This window comes from Phoca vitulina, unplaced genomic scaffold (genome assembly GCF_004348235.1).
Source record: "Phoca vitulina isolate PV1807 unplaced genomic scaffold, GSC_HSeal_1.0 scaffold15, whole genome shotgun sequence".
NCBI lineage: Eukaryota > Metazoa > Chordata > Mammalia > Carnivora > Phocidae > Phoca > Phoca vitulina.
Genome location: NW_022589718.1, coordinates 755,774 through 777,725, shown reverse-complemented (window position 1 = coordinate 777,725; position 21,952 = coordinate 755,774). Strand labels below are relative to the sequence as shown.

Here is a 21,952-nt window from a genome sequence, read left to right as displayed (position 1 = left end):
ATTTCCAACCTTATAGTCACAAGGTTGGTTCTCCTGGCAACAAGCAACAAGTCCCATCTTCAGGTGAGGTCCAAAAGTTACCTCATTAACAAAACAAAAGACTTTTTAAAAAAGATTTTATTTATTTGAGAGGAGTGAGAGACAGAGCATGAGATGGGGGAGGGACAGAGGGAGAAGCAGACTCCCCATGGAGCAGGGAGCCTGATGTGGGGCTCCATCCCAGGACCCTGGGATCATGACCTGAGCCGAGACAGAGGCTTAACTAACTGAACCACCCAGGTGCCCCAAAACAAAAGACACTTTAATGCTCTAGTCACTTAGGAAATTTTGAGGGTTTTAGGAGCCTCTGTGCCAGGAACAAGGACAAAGATGAAATACATATTTCTTATAAATCACTATATCATAATACTTAAAATTGTTGACTTTTACTGTATATAAATTGTACCTCAATAGAGAGAGGTATTAAAGGGAAAACACCCTTTCCTCCAGGGTTCCTGACTGGATTTATATGAATCAATAGACCAAAATATCTGGTCTCACGGATCTTAGAGGCGAAGTGACTCAAAAAGAGCCACTCTGTCAGAATTAAGCCTCAGGAACGTGTCACTTCTTGCAAGTAATTCAGCAGGTGTGTCTAGAATGAGAGTCTTTAATGGGAAATAGAAAACTGATAGATTTCTCTCCTTTCAGAAACATTTAAATTTACAGAAATTTTCAAATGTAAGAGTTCATAATGCATGTATTTTGTGATGAGAGTTCTATTCAAAGTTCTCTCACTTACTTTGTTGATAGTGCTTACCAACATTACTCTCTATGGAGTCAATGAAATCAAAGGAATTCTTAAACATGTTCTCCTTCCCAAAACAAGGAGAGAGAATTCTTTCATTCATTTATTCATTCAGTGAACATTTGTTGAGTACTTCCTCTGTGCTAGGCAATATGTTCTGCAGTGGAGACAAAAAGTAAGTAAATGAATGAATGAATGAGTGAGTGAATGAATGAATAAGGTGTGGTCTGTACCCTCGGGAAAGGGCTGTCTGCCCCAGGTTTCTTGGGGTCACAATTCAGAGCATTCAGCTCCTGGGGTTTGCCATTGTCACTTAAAGACTTGCCAGAAAGACTGAGGATCATGAAAATAAAGAATATTTTTAATTGAAAGCTCTTTAAATCCCCAAATGCTGCAATTTTTCAAGTGGGAAGGACAATCTCTCCCAGTCATAGAAAAGGAAACGAGGGCCTAAGGATAAGAAGGTCCCATCCCATGGTTAGACAATGAGTGAGCTGACACACTGTCGTCTGATTCTTGTTCAATATTCCAGAGGTCCCTGGGGTCATCTTCATTGTCTCCTCTCACGACTGACTGTAGAGCAGCCTGTTACTATGTTATGCTTTCTTCTTGGAGAAATGCCTGGTTACTTTTACAATTTGAACGCACACAGCATTGGTAATTTCCATAGGTCATTTCTACTCTGTAAAAGATATTATAATGAAATGCTTTTTCAGCAAAGAAATGCTTTGTATGGAATCCCCCTTCAATACAAATACTGCTTTTGAAACAATTCCTTTTCATTTGTTGAATGATTCTGAAAAAAGTGATTTGTTTTTTGAGGGAAATAGGGACTTTTTCCCAAACATTTTCAGCAATTATTCTGATAGTAAAGCATTTTTTGTCAAAGTAGGAGGAAGCAGATAGATTTTCAAGTGTGAAATAGAAAAGCAGCTGTAGCTATGTAAAGGTTTGGTTGTTTTTAATTGTTGAGTTGGTAGGGGTGCTTGGGTGGCTCAGTCGTTAAGGGTCTGCCTTCTGTTCAGGTCATGATTTCAGGGTTCTGGGATCGAGCCCCACATCAGGCTCCCTGTTCAGCAGGAAGCCTGCTTCTCCCTCTCCCACTCCCCCTGTTTGTGTTCCTGCTCTTGCTATCTCACTCTCTCTGTCAAATAAATAAATAAAATCTTAAAAAAAAAATTGTTGAGTTGGTACATAGTATTGCACTAAAAAGCTTTATCTTCTCAGAAAAATAAATCAGTGCAATCGCATGGTATTCTTGGACCGAACTTTCATTTGTCATTTATTCAGTGCCACCTATGTGCCAAACCCTGTGTGAGGCAGGGCTGTCAACAAAACTCTTATGAGGATGGCTATGTTCTGTCTGCATTGTCTAAATATAGGAGTCATTAGCCACATTTGAAATATGGCTAAAAACTGAATTTTAATTTAACTTTAATTCATTTAAATTTAAATGGCTACATGTGGCTAGTAGTTCTCAAATTGGACAGGATATGTATGAGGAATGAGGAATAAGTAATACGAAGTGTCTCAATATGCACAATGTGGTTATGGTGTATTGGGCTAGATGTAGATGTAGGATCTTTTCCAGTGATATCTGTCCACAAGTGTACCAAATCTTTCAGAATCATCACCTTCAATGAATCTACAATGAAAATGATTATGTCTGTATCCGGAGGTACAATGAATAACGTGCATACTTAAATGTCCATGTAAATGTCCGTGTAAATATATGTGCACACATATTTAACAGTGAGAAAATAAAGTGCTAAGACTCTTTCAAGCTAAGAAGCATAAGAGGATGGTAGAATAAGGCTCTGCCTCAGGTTCAACTGAGGTGTCAGTGCAATAGATATCAAAGGATATGAAAGTGAATGTGAGACAAACCTCTACCCCATGTGCAGATTTTTAAGGAAACGGTCCTGAGACCCTGTTCCACAATATTGGGTCCTACAGTCAGATCAAAGCTATAAAAAGAAGAGTATGAGGTCAGTGGGAGCCTAACCCTACTCCTCATTAGGGGGAGGTAGGGAGTGCTACTCTCTAATTCTAAGCCTAGTGAAGGGCCTTTAAGGGGCCCCTTGGAGATATTTGAAATTGTTCCCTGTAGCTGGAAAATACTGAGAACGGTGGCCTAACTCATGACCCAAAAAACTAATGGAGACTGCGGCTTCCAAGGAAAATCAGTGTGGGAGACTGTTGACCATGCTTTGGGGGCAGGGCCAGAGAGCTCCTGCTGTGTGGTTGGGATTAGTCTGCAGTTCCAGAATTAGTGAAGCCAGGGACATGTGAGTGTTTCTTGCGGACCAGGTGTGGATCGTGTGCAAGAGAGTTGGCCTTGGGTCCGCCCTCTTGGGGTATATCCAACAGGGTGGGCTGGAGAGAGACTCAGCGGGAACAGGAGGTGTCCCGCTGGGGTACCTAGGGCTGAATAACAGGAACAGGGGACCTCGCCCACCCTCTTTGCCACTGCAAACTTCCAGATAAGCAGAGAAGATTTTAATGCTAGGTCAAACGTTTTTTTAGCCACTTTCCTTTATTTAGGCACCTTCTTGCGATTACAAGAGGTAAGACTAGTCTTCGTGACATAAAACCGTAACACAAACATACTATAAGCACCATGCAGTTGGCCACATGGACTTCTACCTCTAGGTAGACCTGGCATTTGTGAAGCGCCCTTGACCTGCAATAGACCTTCCACAGGGTGGTTTTTAGATCGCCCTCTCCCTTCGCCAGAGGAGGGCGCCTTTTCAGGTCCTGCCTTTGCCGCACAGCACAAAGGGCAAGAGGAAAAAGAGCACGGGACTTTGGCACTTTCGACTGAAAAGGCAGTTTTTAAAGTGAGCTACCCCCTTGCAGGCACATTCAGTGTGGGATAGTCCGGAGACTAGACTGCCGGGTGGAGTGAGCGCCTGTCTTCCCAGGCAACACCCTCCCCAGGGGAATGGACCTCAGATGGCGCGGCTGGTGGGCAGGTCGCCAGAACTCCGGCGGCGACTAGTGGCCCTAGGAGCCCCCGCAGAGGCAAACAAACAACAACCCCGACCTGAGGGGCCGCCCCTCGGCACGCCTGCCGCCCAGGACCCTACGGGAGGCGCGTAGGCGCGTGTCCCCGCCGGCGCGCGGCCCGGCGCTCTTCCTCCTCGCCGATCCTTCACCCGGCCCTTCCAGAGAGGAAACACCCTGGAAAGCGCCTCTCACTTTCCTCAGGGTGGGAAAACTGGCAGGGAAGAAGACAAAGCAACAGGCACAGTTCCGCACTCCGGCTGAAGGCCGGGCGGAGGGCGAGCCCGTGGCACCTAGCGACTGCTGAAGGCCCAGGGCACCGCCCCCGCTCGCCCTTGGGGCACCGCCTCCCCTCCCACCCCCTCCTACCTCCTCCCACCCCCTCCCACCCTCGGGCAGTTATTCCTTCCCGCTCTCCCGCCCCTCCCCGCCCCCCGGGCGCCTGCCCCGCCCACCGCCTCCAGGCGCAGCCTGCTCTCGGACCTTCTCAGGGGGCCTCGGGGGCGGGCGGGCGAACGGCTTCGGCAGCCTCCGCCAGGGTGCGCACCGCCGCCGCCACTCGCCAGTCCCGCGAGCCCAACAAAGAGCGCGCGGCGCCGGCCGCCCGCCTGCAGTCGCGCCCGAGGCTCCCTGGCCCCGGAGCGCCCGGCGACAGTTTCGGCGCGGGCGATGGAAGATGGAAGGAAGAAATGCCGCGGTGAGGCACGAGAACCGCCGGGGGCTGAAGGGCGTGTGGGGTCGCTCGCGTTGCTTACCGTCCGATCGGGGATGTGATTTGCTTTGTCGCTCCTTAGTCCCCCTGGGTCCCTGGGCCACTTGTGTTTGTGCCCTGATGTCAGATTCTGGTAACTGTTTTCCTTTTTGCGCTTCCTTTGTGTGTGTTAGGAGCCCAGAAGGGTCAACTTTGCGGTGTTAAGGTTTAGGGGTTTTAATTCAACCCTCCGCTTTGAAAACCTGCCTTGGAAAAAAAGCCTGAGTACTCGTACTTGCTTAATGATCGAAAGAAGGAAAGCATTAAAGAGGACTTAATGTGCCAGTTTTTACTCTGCCCAAGTCAGCTCTTGTATTTAGGGGCTATCACGTTTCTCTTTCAGAAAGAAAAAACAACAACAACAAAAAACCCCAAAACAAATTTGCATTGAGCGAGCAAACAGGGGAAGATTATTTGGTCTAATATTCTCAGTAGCTTTTAAAGACGTTTCATTCTGTTTTACATGCATTTAACTTTTATCTGCTGTTTTCAGCTGTAAGTTCTAGCAAATGATGTTCTGAGATTTAAAAAAAATCCGGGTTAACACTTAGAGAACGTGGGTTTAGAATGTTGTCCTTGACTTAAATAATAAATGTTTAGTTTTACCGGTCCCCTCGAGGGTATGTTAAACACCCAGGAGGCAGAAGATGTAAAGGGCATTATGATTTTTTTTATAGAAACTGGTTTGTCTGACATTGGGATGCAGGATTTCCACACCAGAGTAACTCTTCAGTGGGTCCAGGTGTTGGATGTAGGGAAAAGGCAGATCTTGAAAATTACACCAAGTGGGATTCTGAGAACAAATGCTTTGTTTCATTAACTATAGTTCCATATATACAAAGGATTTTGCAAAGCCCAGTAGCCAAGTAAGACAGAATTTCAGCTGTCAAGGAGCTGCTTTTTAGTAGGAGAGACTTCTGCATAGGTTACATGGAGGAACCCAGAGGGAGGAGAGCTTCTGACCTAAGGGCTTGGAAGTCCTCTGAGAGGAGCTAGCTGTTGAGCTGGACCTTGAAGTGGGGAGGGTTTGGCTGTTTTTTTGTGTGTGGGGGAAAGGATGTTCCCTGCTGAAGGAAGAGAAATGCACTTTCTATCCTATTCCAAGAAATGCTTTACCATCCTTTCTTAGAGTATTTACAAATCAAGAGATTTTTTTTTAAGTCATTAAATTCCTCTTCACTTGAAAATGCAACATGCTCAACAGAACCAGCAAAACAATACAGAATAAATTAACACCTTCCCAACCAATTTTTAGTGGCTTGATGCATGTCTAACAACTTTCTTATATCCATTCACAGATCATATCACAAATATATGATTTGTCTTGCCAGATACTTTATTAACATATGCTTTTTATACTAAAAGGAGCAGAGTGGTACCATGGAAAACACTTGGGTGGAACACTTGGCTTGTAGGTTTTGTCACTGAGTTTTTGGTGTTGTTTTGGGCAAATCATTTTAACCTCTAGCTAAAATTTCTTCCTTTGTAGGTTGAGGGGATTGGGTAGATGCTTTCTCAGAGCCATCTAGCATTTCATGGTAACATGCTTAAACATGTATATGCATTACTTATTTAGTGATGTAGTCTTAACTTCACATTCTGACTATCTCTCAATTTGTGTTTGTGAACGGATCATCGCTCTTATCCTATCCTGGCCATTGAAAGTGGGAGAGCGATTAAAGCTGCAAAGCTAAAATAACACCTTATTTAAAGGTGAAATTCCACAATTGAATGTTATTTTTAAAAATGCAAGCATAAGAAGCTTGATTTGCAAATCTCAATTTGTGTTAGTTTTAAAAAAATTTTGCTGACACTCTTCGTTTGTGAACAAAGAATAATGCATACTTTACTATGTACATTGTATTTAAGAGGTTCAATTTTGCTTTTAATTAAATAGTAGTTAAAAAATGGGTTGGGATAAAAAAAATGGGATACCTTGGAAATCCTTTTAGGCTAGTAAATCTTGGGAATTTGGAAATAAAAATAAAATAAGACAGAAAGTTCATTGAAAAAGGAAAATTCAGAGATACTTTCCATAAACGGCTCTATTCACTTTCTAAAAACTTGGTATTTATTTATTTGTTTGCTAATCCTGGTGGAAAATATGAATGGGATTTAGTCTGACATTACATTAAAAACAACAACAACATGTCCAAGGCATTACTACTTTCAGAGGTGATTTTTTTTTTCCTTTAGAAATTGTGGAGTCATCTGTCCTGCCTTATTCATAAACTAACATGCTGTTGTGGTAATGGGTTAATCTCAGTCATGGTTAATCTGAGGCAAAAACCATGTGAACATTAAAATGTGTATGCGCTTTGGCCTCCAGATTGGTTTGTTTGAGGTTTACCAGAGGTATCTTGTCATATGGCAGTTATGAAAAGAGCGTTTCTTTGGGCTTGGGTTGGATTAGGAGGTGAGTAATGGATGGTGATCCTTTCCAATTTTTAGAAATGAATTCAGACATTGAAGTTTAGGCAGTCTGTGAAAAATAATCTGGCGATCAGTAGGTGACCAAAGTCCACTTACCTCAGGATATGAGTCAGGCTCCCAGAAGGCTGCGGATCTAGTCTAGCTTTAAATCACTGTTGTTTTGTGGGTTCTCAGCAGTTAGGGATTCTTCCCCTGTAGTCTGGGCCAAACACAGAAGTCCTTAGTTTCCCTTTGCTGAGAGTGGAGGTGATTTATCTCGAATACTGCCTTTTAGTTCTTTCTGAATTCTTTTACAGTTAAACCAGCCTAACCTTATGTTAGAGGAGTACAGGATCCAGATGAATTTCTCCAGAGCATTTGTTCAGAGTGTCCGTGTCAGGACAGTTTGTGTTGTTTGTGATATTGCAGACTCAGAGGCGTGCTGGAAAGAATTTTAGTGGTGACATTTTGAGAGTGTGTCCCTTTTTTACTTTTCCTGTGTTCTGGAGCTACAAGACCATCTTCCAAAGACATTTTTCAAATACATGCTGCAGATTAGTGTTCGTTGCAGTGGCTACAGTGCAGTGGCAGGGTGGATCACTGTTGCAGTTTACAGTGGAGAAAAAAACACAGCTTGCAGCATATAGTTAACAAGCTATTCTTAAATCCAGATCACCAGATTTCCATGCCTCCTTTGAAAATAAGGTGTAACTCATAACCGTAATGAATCTTTGCTTATGCTATCTTATTTATATAAAAATAGCACATGTCCCTGCAGTCCTTGTTTTTCACTGGGCCCAGAAGGTCAACAAACTGGGGCCCAGTTGGTGCCTAATCGGCAGGGACTTTGTTGACAATCCAGGACACAGAGGTGGTGAAACATTTTTTCTCTTGAGCATACTTGTGGTGTGAGGGAGTCACCCCCTAGCCCCTTCTTCCATGTGAGTGCCAGGCCCTGGCTAGGGCCCGCCACTCATTTCTTGGGGCTTGCTTAACTTTGAACAGCCGTCTAGTATGAAACTCCCTTTTCCTTGGCCACAAATCAGTGATATGAGTCAGAATAATTGTACATGTTGATGGATGGTTTTCAAGTTTATCCTTGGAGTTAGGGACTTACGGTAAGTGGAAAAATAAGCATTTTGACCTGAGCCTGAGGCTCTTTTCTTACACAGTATTTTTATGTGGGTTGTCTGAGCAGCAGCATTTTCCTTTAAATTTCATCTTAAGTCCTAACTTCTAGAAAATGCTTATTTTAAGCATTTTAGAAAAGCTAATTTAAGTTTTCAGGAGATGCATTGTTACCATCATAGCTAATACTGATTGAGATTTACTATGTGCTTTGACAGATTACCTCCTCTAGTCCCCATGACAACCCCATGAGGTCAGTACTGTCATTATCTCCATTCTGAAGTCTGGAGAGGTTAAGTAACACAGCTAACAAGTGGCAGAATGAGGTTTAAATTCAACAGTCCAATTTTCTTAACTACTGTTCTGTTTTTATGTCCTCAAAGTTAGCATTGCATGTTGCAGAAACTGAACTTTTTGGCTCTCATATTTAGATTCTGTATGTCTTAGAACCTGAAATGGAATGATTAATCAACAGCCATTATTTTATATATGTGTTGGCTTAAGTGGTAGGACCAGGATTGTAGTTTGGCTCAAGAGATGGAAATTGTGTAATTTTCTTTCAAAAACACTCTTAGTGTCTAAAGGGATCACTAAATGGATTATGTAAGGAGTTCTGTATAGTTATAAGCAATTCATTGGAATTCAAAATAAAGCAGATTTACAATTTGAAATTGAATGTAAGGCTCACCTATTTTAACTTATAATTACATCACCTCATAGAAGTAATCTAGACTTTTTTTTTTTTTTATAATTGCGGGTGTTGACACAGAGAAGGCTGTTTTTTTCTTTCCGTGAGCTGGGACTTCGGTTGTTGAGAAAAGGAGCCTGAAACAATGAGGAGGAGAAGGAGAATGAGCTGAGGGCATTAATAAAAAGGTCAGGCAGCAACTGCTCCCTTTTCTATTACCTTCTGTTCCCAGACTTGTGCTAAGAAAAAGTGAATTATAGAAATGGAGTAGCTTGGTTCTTTCTATGGCTTTCTATGGTCTGTGGACAAGGCGAGTAGAAACATGTAAATAGAAGAAGCTGTAGCTTCTTTTGTTTGGACTTGAGGAGATTATTGGTTAAGGGCCACTGGAACTGCTTTTCTCGGTATATGAAAACTTACACCCTTTTCTGAATTTTGATTTTTTTTGGTAATCCTTTCCAAGAAGTTATTTGATAGGCACAGTATAGATTCACTCAGAGGACACTGGGGGAAAGGGAAATCTAGGGGTAACAGTGAGTGACATATGCAATGCAGTTAAATGATTGCTGCCTATGTGACTAATAATATTTTCTAACAAAATTATATTAGGAAGATACTGAGAAATGACAGCAGGCTGTGTGATCTTTCATAGCATCTTACTACCCTGATCTTTCCTTCATGTCTCTAAAAGCTACAAGTTGGAGTGTTTAAAGAAGGAAGATAGTTCCTTGGGGCTGAAGTTTTTCATTTGAACATCAGAGTTTGCTCTGGGCAGGTGTTTATTTTCAGCTTTTATTTCTAGTGGCTTCAAAGGGTCCGTGAGCTGCCTGCCCCACCTGCTGATGCTTATTTCTTCCTATAAAAATCCCCTGTGCCAGAAAAAATCCCATTGCATTCCATGAACTAATATCTATAAGTAAATTAAGGCAGAACCTGAAGTACAGACATTAATATGCTATTCATTCATTCAGCAGATGTTAAGTACTTACCGAGTGCTAAGTTCTATGTTAGGCCCTAAAAAAGCTTGTCCACTGACCACTAAGAAAACCTGCCAAGAACATTCAGAGGCATTTGGGTACTTCTGAGAGTCAGACCTCACAATCTGTAAATACTGATAATGTACCTAAGAGCTCTGAACTTACAAACTTTCGTAGAATCAATGAAGTTTCTCTCATATCAATATTGTTAAATGGAATTTTCTGCTATGATGGCAATATTCTATATCTGTGCTGTCCAGTATGGTAGTCAGTAGCCTCATGTACCTACTGAGAGCAGTTGGAATGTGGCTAGTGAGATTTAGGAAATGAATTTTAAATTTTATTTATTTAGGTGAATTTAAATAGCCTCATGTGGCTAGTGGCTATTATGTTGATAACACAGCTCTAGGGCAAAAATGCACTAACAGATAGCATTGGCTATCCTGGGCAGTCATTTCCCATGTGACCATCTGGTTGCTTATGATGTGTTCACCAACGAGGCTTTGTTAAGTTTTTAGTTTTGCACATATTTACAAAAGCAGTGAGAGTGTATGGAAGCATGGGATTTTAATGGAAATGAAAGTGGAGATAAAATCATTGAAAGTGATGAAAAGGAAAAACCTTTGATAAAATGGAAAAACTTGAGTGTCTTGCTGAGAGTCTTCTATTATATTAATAATTAGGTGCTTGAGAACTTATGGAGATGGTGAGAACACCGCAATTGACTTTTTTTTGTTGCAAGCTGTGGATAGGTCATAATTTCAAGTCCCCTTTGATCTGCCTACCATTGCAGTGAGTATCAGGGTGGGTCATGCCCAATATCTAAGTGGCTAAGGTCTTTCCTGGGACCCCTTAAAGCTGTCCTGGAGGCCCAATGGATTTTTAGTGTAGATGAAGCCGACTAGGAAAGACGCCTGAATAGCATAGATGTTGGCAAGGAATGGGCCTGGTTTTAAAATTGCTCATTAGTAGAGGTGCTTCCGCACCATCCTTAGAGATCGAGAACACAGACAATGGAATGGAGGAAAAAAAGTCTTACTCTTTTTCCCCAAATACTTTTTAGTGACAAGTCTGGGAGGTGGACAGCCCTGTTTGCAGGCTCCAGGATTTCTCCAGGTAGGCGTACAGGAATAGCCGTGAGTGTAGCATGTGTGAAATCATGAGAGAATTCTCATGGTTGGGCCTCTGTTGAAATAGATTCCAGTTTCTGAGTTTTGTAACTTGTGGTGAAAACAATGAAATCAAGGTGTAACGATACAAAAACGTGGGTATAAGAAGAGGAGAAGGAATAACATGTATTCTGTATTTACTATGTGCCAGGCTCTGTGTGAAGTGTGCATGTGTGTGTGTGTGAACTTATATATTCTTAAATGTTCTTTACATTATTGTAAGATAGGTGGTGTCTCCATTTTCAGAGGATGAAATTGAGGCTCATGAAGGTTTAAATGGGATTCTTTTTAAAAACAACTTTATCGACAATAAAATTTACATACCACACAACTCATCCATTTAAAGTGTACATTTAGTGACTTTTCGTATGTTCACAGAGTTGTGCATTTGTCACCATAGTCAACTTTAGAGCATATTCATCACCTCAAAATAAACTTTGGACCTATTAGCTGTCACCCTTCCCAACCCAGGCAACTGAATATCTACTTTCTATGGATTTGCCTATTCTGCACAGTATGTGGCCTTTTGTGACTGTCTCCTTTCATTTAGCACAATGTTTTCAGTGCTCATCTGTGTTGTACTTCATTCCTTTTAATTGCTGAGTAATATCCATTTGAATACGCAGGGCGCATTTCATTTATTCATTCATCAGATAATGGGTTGTTTCCATTTTTTGGCTATTAGGAATGATGCTACTTTGAACTTGCATGTACAAGTTTTTGTGGGGACATATGTTTTCATTTCTCTTGGATATATACATAGGAATGCAATTGCTGGGTCATATTATAACTCTATGTTTAGCACTTGGAGGAATTGCCAAACTGTTTTTCACGGGGCTGCACTATTTTACATTCCCATCAGTGATGTATGAGGGTTCCTATTTCTCTACATCCTCATCAACACTTGTTATTTTCTCTGTTTTTTATTTTAACCATCTTGTGGGTGTGGAGTGTTATTTCATTGTGGTTTTCCCTAATGTAGTTGAGCATCTTTTCATACGCTTGTTGCCCATTTTTATATCTTCTTTGGAGAGATGTCTCTTTAGATCCTTTGCTCTTGGTAAAATTGGGTTGTCTTTTAAAATTGGGTATTTGTCTTTTCATTATTGAATTGTAAAATTTCTTTATGTATTATGGATACAAGGCCCTTGTCAGATATATGCTTTGCAGATATCTTCTTCCATTCTGTGGGTGGTCTTTTCATTTTCTTGTCTTATCCTTTGAAGCAAGTGAGGATCTTTATATTAAGCAAAGCATGAGAGGGCTTAGCACACTTCACGTACGTACTGAGGTCAGTCAACAAAATGACTCGTAAAATGGCTTATGTAATGAATGTCATCTTGTTTGTTTCTGGTTGGAGAAAAAGATAGATTTAACCTTTGCCTAAGCTACTCAGACAGAGTTGCAAAGCTTTCATGTGTATTAAAAGTAAAATTTGCAAGTCGTTTCTCTATAGACTTTTATGTACAGAAAATAGTGCTTTCCTCTTGGATTCAACAGAGAACTGTTAAAAAGGAAAAGAATGGGGTGCCTGGTAGCTCAGTCAGTTAAGCATCTGCCTTTGGCTCAGGTCATGATCCCAGGATCCTGGGATTGAGCCCCACGTCTGACTCCCTGTTCAGCGGAGAGTCTGCTTCTCTCTCTTCCTGTGCTGCTCCCCCTGCTTGTGTGCTCTCTATCAAATAAATAAATAAAATCTTTAAAAAAAAGTAAAAGTAAAAGGAGCCTTTACCAAGAAGAGCCCTCTTTTGAGGTCCTGTAATTTTTATGATCTAAATAGTGTTTCCCATATTTGTCTATCAAAGGAATTACCTGGTTTTAGATTTCTAGGGCCAGTTGAAGGTTCTGGTTCAGGAGTTCTGAAGTGGCACTTTTCATCAACACTTCCCATGATTAGGATCAGGAATGCTTGAGAAACTCTGATCTAAACTGGTGATAATCATGACCTTTAGTGGTTTGCCCCTAGAACTTAATTAGACCTCTTTAGTGGGTGTGGCCTCCAGGGGACAAGCATCCTTCACTGAGGGTTATTACAAAGAGCAGATCCAGCCAGTCTGACTACTTTGCTTGCCGCAGCTACTGATCTTGATCCAACACAACCCAAATTCTCTTCCCCTCCCCTTATATAGTAGAGATAGTTCCACTATAAAAATTTAATCCAGGTTCATAAACATTTTCATGTCATAAGGTTACCACCGTCCTCCTGAGAATATTGCTCTGTTTCCTTTTCCTCTCCTTTAAGATGTGTTCATAATTTTCTTAGCATTGTTGAATCCCTGGAGGCCTCCCATAGCCACACAAATCTCCATGTAACTTGGTTACTTACCTGGATGGATGGGAATTATTTTTAATCTTCAAGTCACACAGCTATTAATTGGTAAAACTGATCTTTCTTGTACCCTGTATTATTATTGCCTGTAGTGCACTGTGGTTGCCAAGAGGAAAATTCTAGTACTTTGTGTGGTGCTTTGGCACATAGTAGTCACTTAGTAAATGTTTGTTCGATGAATGAGTTGAACACCACAGTCTCTTTAATAGCTAAGCCCAGGAACCCTTCCAAAAATGTATGGACAGAGTAGGTGCTCTGACTTTTAGCCTTGTGTTATGGTGGAGTAGAATTTCCAGAGTCAGCAGATTTCTGGCCTCATCGTTTTTTGTTGTTGGCTTCACTGTGGGGTTTTGTTGCATCTCCTGTTTTAGGGAAGTGGAATTTTCCCCTACTTTGTAGACAGTGTTCGTGGTCTGCTTTTACAGCTCCAGGTGTCTAGAACATTCCTTTTAGCTTTCCTGGAAACAACTCTTTTGTATGTACCCATATGTAATTGTTTTACATAATATTTAATTGAATTAGACAATTTCAGTAGCAGGTACAACTGGCACAAGTCAGTTTGGGAGCAAACACAGTTGATTTGTGGTAACCATCAACTCAATGATAGGAGCAGAATTTCATGAGCTTGCCAGAGTCTTGATTACTAGCTATAGGCACCGAGTAATAATGGGCATCAGCTAGGATGTTTTACAGGGTGAATGTTCATCCTGGAGTTGGCTAATTGGAGGTTGGTTAAGAGCTTCTGCTCTAAATGTGACTTCCTATACATAACTTCAGAAACAGGCAAACATATATGAGAATTAATATTATAAGGTGGAGAAATTAAGACACTCCATTTTTTTAAAAGTTAATTTTGGCTTTTATCTGCCTCACATCACTTCTGTTTGTGTACAGAGTTACTTTACTCCTGAATAATTTATTTCTGCATGTAAATGTTTTTTGAAATTATTTTGCTTTCCTTTTACATGGAAATAGTTGAAGTTCTTTTAAAATGTGGTTTGTAAAAATATGACCCACCCATGTCTATCTATTGAGTGAGTATATTACTAAAGTATTAATACCCCAATTTTTTGTCTTATATTTAAGTTCAGAGGTTCACCGAAAACAGGGTTGCACCCAGATCTTTTATATTATTAAAACATTAAGTGCTTCGTACTTCGTGTCGTAATTTCTCTATCTTTTTTAGAAATGAAAGCCCATTCTGTTGGTCTGGCAACTTTGACCTGCTTCAGGAAGGGTATCCATATCCAGACCATCTTTTCAGTGTGCTCTGGTGAAGCAAGATCTAGGGTTTTGAGAAGTCCTAGTGCCTTTGGAGTGTTTTAGAGTATCCCTCAGTTTAGAGAACTATGTCTTTACATTACTCAGTTTTTTTATGAGGTTAACTTAATTTTTAAATTGGAGCCCCCCCTTCTTTTCCCCACAGTATCTGAATATGAATATACATACAAAGTGCCTTATTAAAAGTACGCTATCATACATCATATACAGGTCTGTATCACTGTCCTCTTTTGTTCACTCACTTATTTATTAAACAAATATTTATCGTCTCTTATGTACCAGGCATTATTTTTAGATATGGGGGATACAGTCATCAATAAAATAGACAAAAAATTCTTACTTTTGCAAGGTGTGTGAAGTACTTTGGGGAAAAATAAAGCAGAGGAGAGAGATTAGGAATGAGGTGGAGTTGCAATTATAAATAGGATCGTCAAGAATGGCCTCAGTGAGGTGACTTGTAATAAAAGGCCTGAGGAAGGTAAAGGGAGTCATGTAGGGAAGAGTACTTCAGGAAGAGTGGACAGCAAGGGCTAAGTCCTGAAGTTGAGGCATGCTACCTGCTGTCGAGGAACTACAAGAACAGTGTGACTGGAGTAGAGTGAGCAAGGAGGAGAGTAGACACCAGTTCCTGTGTGGCCTCTGGTCTTGTAGGCTATTGCCAAAGGCTTGGGCTTGTGCTTAGAGGGAGAGCAAAGAAGCCAGGGGAGAGTTTCAAGTAAAGATGTTACATGGTCTGGCTTCTGTTTTAAGAAGACACACTGCTGCTGTGCCTCATGAGACTAAACTTAAGTGGGGAAGGGTAGAATAAGGACACCAGTTAGGAGGCTATTGTAGGAACCCAGATGAATGATGGTGACTAGAGTGTTATGTTTTGAAGGTAGAGTGGGAAAGATTTCATGAGTGACAGGATGTGAGATGTGAGTGAGAGAAATCAGTGGTGAATTGGAGGGTTTTTAGCTTATGCAGCTTGAAGGATAGAGTTGCATTAACTAAGCTAGGGAGACAATGATTTGGGGGGGAAGATCAGGAGCTCAGTTTTGGAGATGCCCAGTTGGCAGTTGGATATATTACTCGGGATTTTAGAGCAGGTCTGGGCTGGAGGTAGACACTTGGGAGTTGTCAGAGTAAGGGATTGGATGAAATCCATAAGAGAGTGAGTGTAGATAGAGAAGCAGAGAGGTTCAGGACCAAGAACCTGGGCTACTTCCACACTGAGGTTGGGAGATGGAACCAGTAAAGGAGAATGAGAAGCAGCAGCTAATCAGGTAGGAGGAAAACCAGGAGAGTGCGGAGTCTGGGAGCCAAGTGAAGAAGGACAGTGAATCAGATGCTCCCAAGATGAGGGTCAAGACTTGACTTAGGAATTTAGCAATGGGGAGGTCACTGGTGAGCTTGACAACAGCAATTTTGGTGGAGTATTAGGGACCAAAATTGGTAAGGATTCAAGAGAGAGCAGGGATAGAGAAATGGAAACATCAAACATGGACAAATATTTCAAAGGATTTTTGCTGCAAAGGGAAGATGAGAAATATAGCTGAAGGGAAAAGCAAGGTCAAGAGAGATTTTAAAATGGAGAAAATAGCAGTATGTTTGCTGATAGGAAAGACAGTAAAGAGGAAAAAAGGAATGAGCCTTCATGTAGTAGCATAATTCTCATTCAGAAGAACATTGATTTTGTTTGATACAGCTAAGATCATTTAGCTTACTATTGTAAACACAAATTCTTGTTAATGCAGTTTGTATGTTTAACATACAAAGTTCTTATCTTCCCATCTCCATCAAAAACCAAAACCTTTTCTTTTGTCTGAGCCTTTAAATAAATGATGTTTTGGTATGGATAGTTTCTGCTCATCTTGAACAACCTAATGTAGTCCTTAGTTCTGCACCAGTATGCATGGGCTGGAGGTACACTCAATTCACATACCTTCTTCAGTAGCTGATGACTTTTTTTTTTTAAGACTTTATTTTTTTTACTTTATTTTATTTTATTTTATTTTTTTTTAAGATTTTATTTATTTGCGAGAGAGAGAACGAGAGACAGAGAGCATGAGAGGGAGGAGGGTCAGAGGGAGAAGCAGACTCCCTGCCGAGCAGGGAGCCTGATGTGGGACTCGATCCCGGGACTCCAGGATCATGACCTGAGCCGAAGGCAGTCGCTTAACCAACTGAGCCACCCAGGCGCCCCAAGACTTTATTTTTTAAGAGCAGTTTTAAGTCCACAGCATAATTGAGAGGAAGGTACAGAGATTTCCCATTTATCTCCTACCCGCACCCATTCATAGCATCCCCCATTATCAACATTTCCCATCAGAGTGGTACATTTGTTACAATTGGTGAACCCACACTGACACATCATCATCACCCAAAGTCCATACTTTACATTAGGGAATTACTCTTGGTGTTCTGCATTCTGTGGGTTGGCAAAAATGTATAATGATTTGTATCCTTCATTATCATATCATACAGAATATTTTCACTGCCCTAAAAAGTTCTCTGTACTCTTCTTATACATCCTTCCCCACTGTCCCAGCACCTGGCAACTGATCTTTTTACTGTCTCTACAGTTTTGATTTTTCTAGAATGTCCTATAGTTGGAATCATGAAGTGTGTAGCCTTTTCAGATTGGCTTCTTTCACTTAGTAATATGACCTAAGCTTCCTCCATGTTTTTTCATGGCTTGATAACATTTCTTTTTAGTGCTGAATAATATTCCATTGTCCGCATACACCACAATTTATCCATTCACCTACTAAAGGATGTCTTGGTTGTTTCCAAGTTTTGGCAATTATGAATAAAGCTGCTGAGAACATACATGTGTAGGTTTTTGTGTGGGTAAATACCAGGGAGCATGATTGCTGGATCATATTATAAAAAGAGTATGTTTAGTTTTGTAAGAAAATGCCAAATTGTCCTCCAAATGGCTGTACCATTTTTGCATTCCCACGAACATTGAATGAGAGTTCAGAGGTACTATTTCTGAGCTTATTTTTACCTTCTTAGGTTTTGCTTCTGTTTTCTTGCTATTTTCTCTTACTTCTCTCTAGCAAGAACTTTCTGACTCTCAGAACATGTAGCATTTCAGTATCTTCTGCCATCCAACCTTTGCATTTTTATTGATCTCTGCAAAAAGGCTATTGGCTCCTGGGTGTTTGTTTAGTAATTAGGTAGCTGAAGGGACTCGAAGCACATTTCATTTGTATGAATGGCCAGACTTCTGGGTCTTACTTAAATCTTGAGGCACCACATACTGACAAAAGCTTCTCAGATGGCTCTAGAATTGAAGAGGTACTTAATCAAAGGGAATTTTTTTTTTTTTGGTTGAGGAAGAGTTTGAAGTTAATTACATATAAACTCTGAAAATTCATTTAAGTTTTTACATTTAGTTTCTGCTATAATTTAGAACATATATCTTGTCCTGAATTTAATTTTCATGAGGCATATTTTTTAGGATCATCTATATCAGTACAGTCTAATGGAAATACAGTACAAGTTTTATATATAATTTTATTTTATTTTTTTAAAGATTTTATTTATTTGACAGAGAGAGACACAGCAAGAGAGGGAACACAAGCAGGGAGAGTGGGAGAGGGAGAAGCAGGCTTCCCACTGAGCGGGGAGCCCGATGCGGGGCTCGATCCCAGGACTCTGGGACCATGACCTGAGCCGAAGGCAGACGCTTAACGACTGAGCCACCCAGACGCCCCTATATATAATTTTAAAATCCAGGATCCAGGATTTGAACTCTAGACAGTCTGATTCGAGAGCTTATTTTCTTACAGGCTGTGCCAGATTGTTTCCTCAGCATATCTTAGCAGTGCATCTTTAAATTGTATGATTGAGGGGTGAAGAGTGGGGATCGCTTGATTTATGAAATCAATATATTCTGGAAACTTGAGTGTAAATTAACTCTTTAAATAAATCACATTCTGTTTGCCATTAATTTGTCTTAATTTTAGAGTTGCTTTATCTTGATTTCTCACTGATCTTCCATTACAGTTGAGCCTCAACACTTTATTACTCTGTCCAACTCTGACTTGGGGGAAAAACACCTAGTAATATATAAGGCATACCTTCAGTGTAAGAGAGAACTGGAACCCAGTAACACCAGCCACAACTATTTATTGAGTGATTATTGTATGCCAAGCATTGTGCTAATAAGACTTAGCACTTATTGTCTTATTTAATCATTAAAATGATGCTGTACGGTTGGTTTTCTCTTCCTCAGTAAGTGCCAAAAGCTGTGCCACTGCAGTCCAAAACAGTTAGATTCTGTGAGAATTACTGTATTCGATTCTGGGAATCATATTTTAAAAGAGACATTAACAACGAAAGGGCAGTTAGGTGGCTGAGTGGTAGGTGAGTGGTCAGAAAATAATGTGATACTAGGAGAGATCGTAGAAATTGTGATCTTTAACCTAAGGAAAGAAGACTCAGTGGTTAGAAAGTTGTCTTTAAGTATTTGGGACAAGGAATGTGATCTAAAGAGAAACCTGACTATGGGAAAGGACTATACTTTTCTTTCTCCAAAGAATATAGAAGAGAAATTTGCAGAACAACACATTTTTATTTCTGAATAAGAAAGAACTTTCTCAAAGAATTGTTTGAAAAACTAAACCAACTTTAGACGTGTTTGGACAGAGGCTATGTCCTTACCTAGATATTTTAGATTAAACGCTTGTATTTGTAAGATTCGGATTATAGGAATTGGCCATTGGGCGAGTTGTCCAGTTCCTCACATGAAAGTTCTTGGGAGTTTGTGATTTTGTCATAAATTGTATTCTAAAATCAGATGCTTTTATAATATAAATAATTGTCTCAGTTGGTTTGTAAATTAAGTTGGAGATTGTGATTAATAAGAATGTCAGAGCTAAGGATGAAATCTTATAGTCTAACCTCATTTTGCAAATGAGGAAACTGAGAGAGAAAGTTACAGAGGATAAAGCCCCTGTTGGACAAATAGTCAGGCATTAACTTCATAGGTGAAACAGACTAAATCACTTACAGCACATGTTTAAAGGTCCTTTTTAATCTTACCCAGAGCTAACAGAATGAAGCATCTGGAATTCTAATTGGGGTACACTGGAGTCCTTTTGTTGTTGTTGTTATATCATCTGAACTTGGAGCTCAGTGATTTTCCTAAAGACAAATTTTCTGTTTCTTCATGGTGTTTTAGTTCCTTGGAAACATATGCATCTTCACATTAAAAGCAGAAGAAGGTACAGTGGCTCTAATAATTTATTGTTCATTCAACATATATTTATTGAAGGTCTCCTGTGTGCCAAACACTTTCCTGAGCAGGGTTGTACTGTCACAGGCTTTTACTCTGAGATGGGAAGCCATCAAATAGTTTTGAGCAGAGGATGAGGAGATTAGCTTTTTTCTTTTAAGATTTTATTTATTTATTTGACAGAGAGAGAGCACAAGTAGGCAGAGCGGCAGGCAGAGGGAGTGGAGAAGCAGGCTCCTCGCTGAGCAGGAAGTCTGGCGTGGGGCTTGATCCCAGGACCCTGGGATCCTCACTTGAGCCAAAGGCAGGGGCTTAACCGACTAAGCCACTCAGGTGCTCCCCACCTTAAAAAAAAAAAAAAAGAAAGAAAGAAAGAAAGAAAGTATGGCTGAAATATAAAAGGATTCTCTAGGAGTTTCCCCCAGGTGTAGTCTGCTTTGATTTAGTGAGACACACCTTTTGGCCCCTAGGCACAAGATTGGAATAACGGCAATTAGAGGTTTATATAAATTATATATGTAAGTTCACAACAAGTTATATAAGTAAGTTCTTAATAAAACAAGTATAGACCTCTTGAAAATATTTACCATAGGGCGCCTGGGTGGCTCAGTTGGTTAAGTGACTGCCTTCGGCTCAGGTCATGATCCTGGAGTCCCGGGATCGAGTCCCACATCGGGCTCCCTGCTCAGCAGGGAGTCTGCTTCTCCCTCTGACCCTCCTCCCTCTCGTGCTCTCTTTCATTCTCTCTCTCGCAAATTAAAAAAAAAAAAAAAAAAGTTAAAAAAAAATAATAATTTAAAAAAAAAGAAAATATTTACCATATGCCAGTTTGAAAAACATTATAACTTCTTGATAGAATTTACAGATCTAGGTTTGAATCTTACCTCTTAGGGGTGATCTGATTTTGAAATGTATGAATTCTCTGAGCTTCAGTTTCCTCATTGGTGAAATGGGGGTAAAACCTTTTTCATGGGACTTTTTTGATGGTTAAATGGTTAAAGTGGGACCATGCATGTAAAATGCTCAGCTCAGTGCCCGGCACATTGTAAACATTCAATCAGACTATTACTATGATAATTGAGTCAAGGGAATTTTAAGATGGGTATAAAGATAGATTTGGAGTGCTAATTCTGAATGTTAATTTATTTTTAGTTTAGACTAAATGTCTTAAATACCTTTGTCTAGAAGGCCTGACATTGACTCAATGCTTAAAAATAATACCCTTCCTTAATACTGTTTTACATGTATATGAATGAATCCTTTTATATGTCACTAGCTGCTTTTGTGGTGTCACAATGTGGCAAATTCTAGAGCCCTCCTCCACATTCCACAGCCCTTATCAGTTTGGACCAATTCTGGAGGTTTGGCTATTGATAAAAGCAGGCAGGGAAGGGCCCTGCCTGTAGGTCATAGTTGACCTCTAGCCAGAGGACACCCAAGGGGCTGGTTCACTGTGGAAGCTGCCTGGGTTTGAGGGGTGTGTGCATGTGTGCGTACTGTTATCCAAAATCTTTGTCCTCCCAGAGAGTAAACACAACACCCTATGATTCTGTGGACGAGGTCACCTCTGTAATGTTTTTTGTTTGCCCATTTTTATACCTGGAAATTCAGTCTGACTTTTAGTTCAATATTCTATCTATGGCTGTGTCTGGTTAAAAGCATAACAAATTTGACTTGCCAGTCTCCAAGTGATACTAGGAGAAAGTTCTGTGTAAAACTGACTTGGACCTCAGTAAAACATGCCTTTAGGGTGCCCTCCTTTCGTTTTGCTATGGCATCAGCTGCTTCTAGCCCAGTGCTCCATCTTATTTTCCTGAGGCTTTAGGTATCACCTAGCTGAGTTGATAAATTCATCTGGGTTAATGGGAGAGGGTTAGAGGACATTTTAACTGTTTTTGGAGGCACGATTTTGTTTTCCTCTCCCCTCAGTTATTTGAAAGTACTTTGACAAAACTAAGGCCACTGTGTTAATACCACATTTCAGCATTATTTTCAGTTGAGCCATTAGTGCATGTCGAGTCATGAGAATTCTAGATCATGGAAAAGGTAGGTGCATGGCAGGTCTCTTGTGAAGATATAGGCACGTAGAGCCCTTTTTGTTTTCCCTTTGGATTGTGTAATTTTTATTTTATTTATTTTTTTTTTTTTATTTTTTTTATTGTTATGTTAATCCCCATACATTACATCATTAGTTTTA

General features: G+C 40.4%; 1 protein-coding gene across 3 annotated transcripts in view; it reads left to right on the top strand.

Moving 5' to 3' along the window:
- PSD3 (pleckstrin and Sec7 domain containing 3) overlaps nt 1-21,952 on the top strand; it is a 602,311-nt gene that overhangs the window by 69,894 nt on the left and 510,465 nt on the right. Inside the window, exon 1 of one of the 3 annotated variants that reach the window (XM_032413273.1) lies at nt 4,305-4,490. The exons of the other annotated variants lie outside the window; for them this stretch is intronic. Within the exon in view, the coding sequence (XP_032269164.1) occupies nt 4,470-4,490 (21 nt within the window). The 5' untranslated portion in view covers nt 4,305-4,469. Of the gene's footprint in view, nt 1-4,304; nt 4,491-21,952 lie in introns of those variants that run through there. 3 annotated transcript variants of the gene reach the window in all.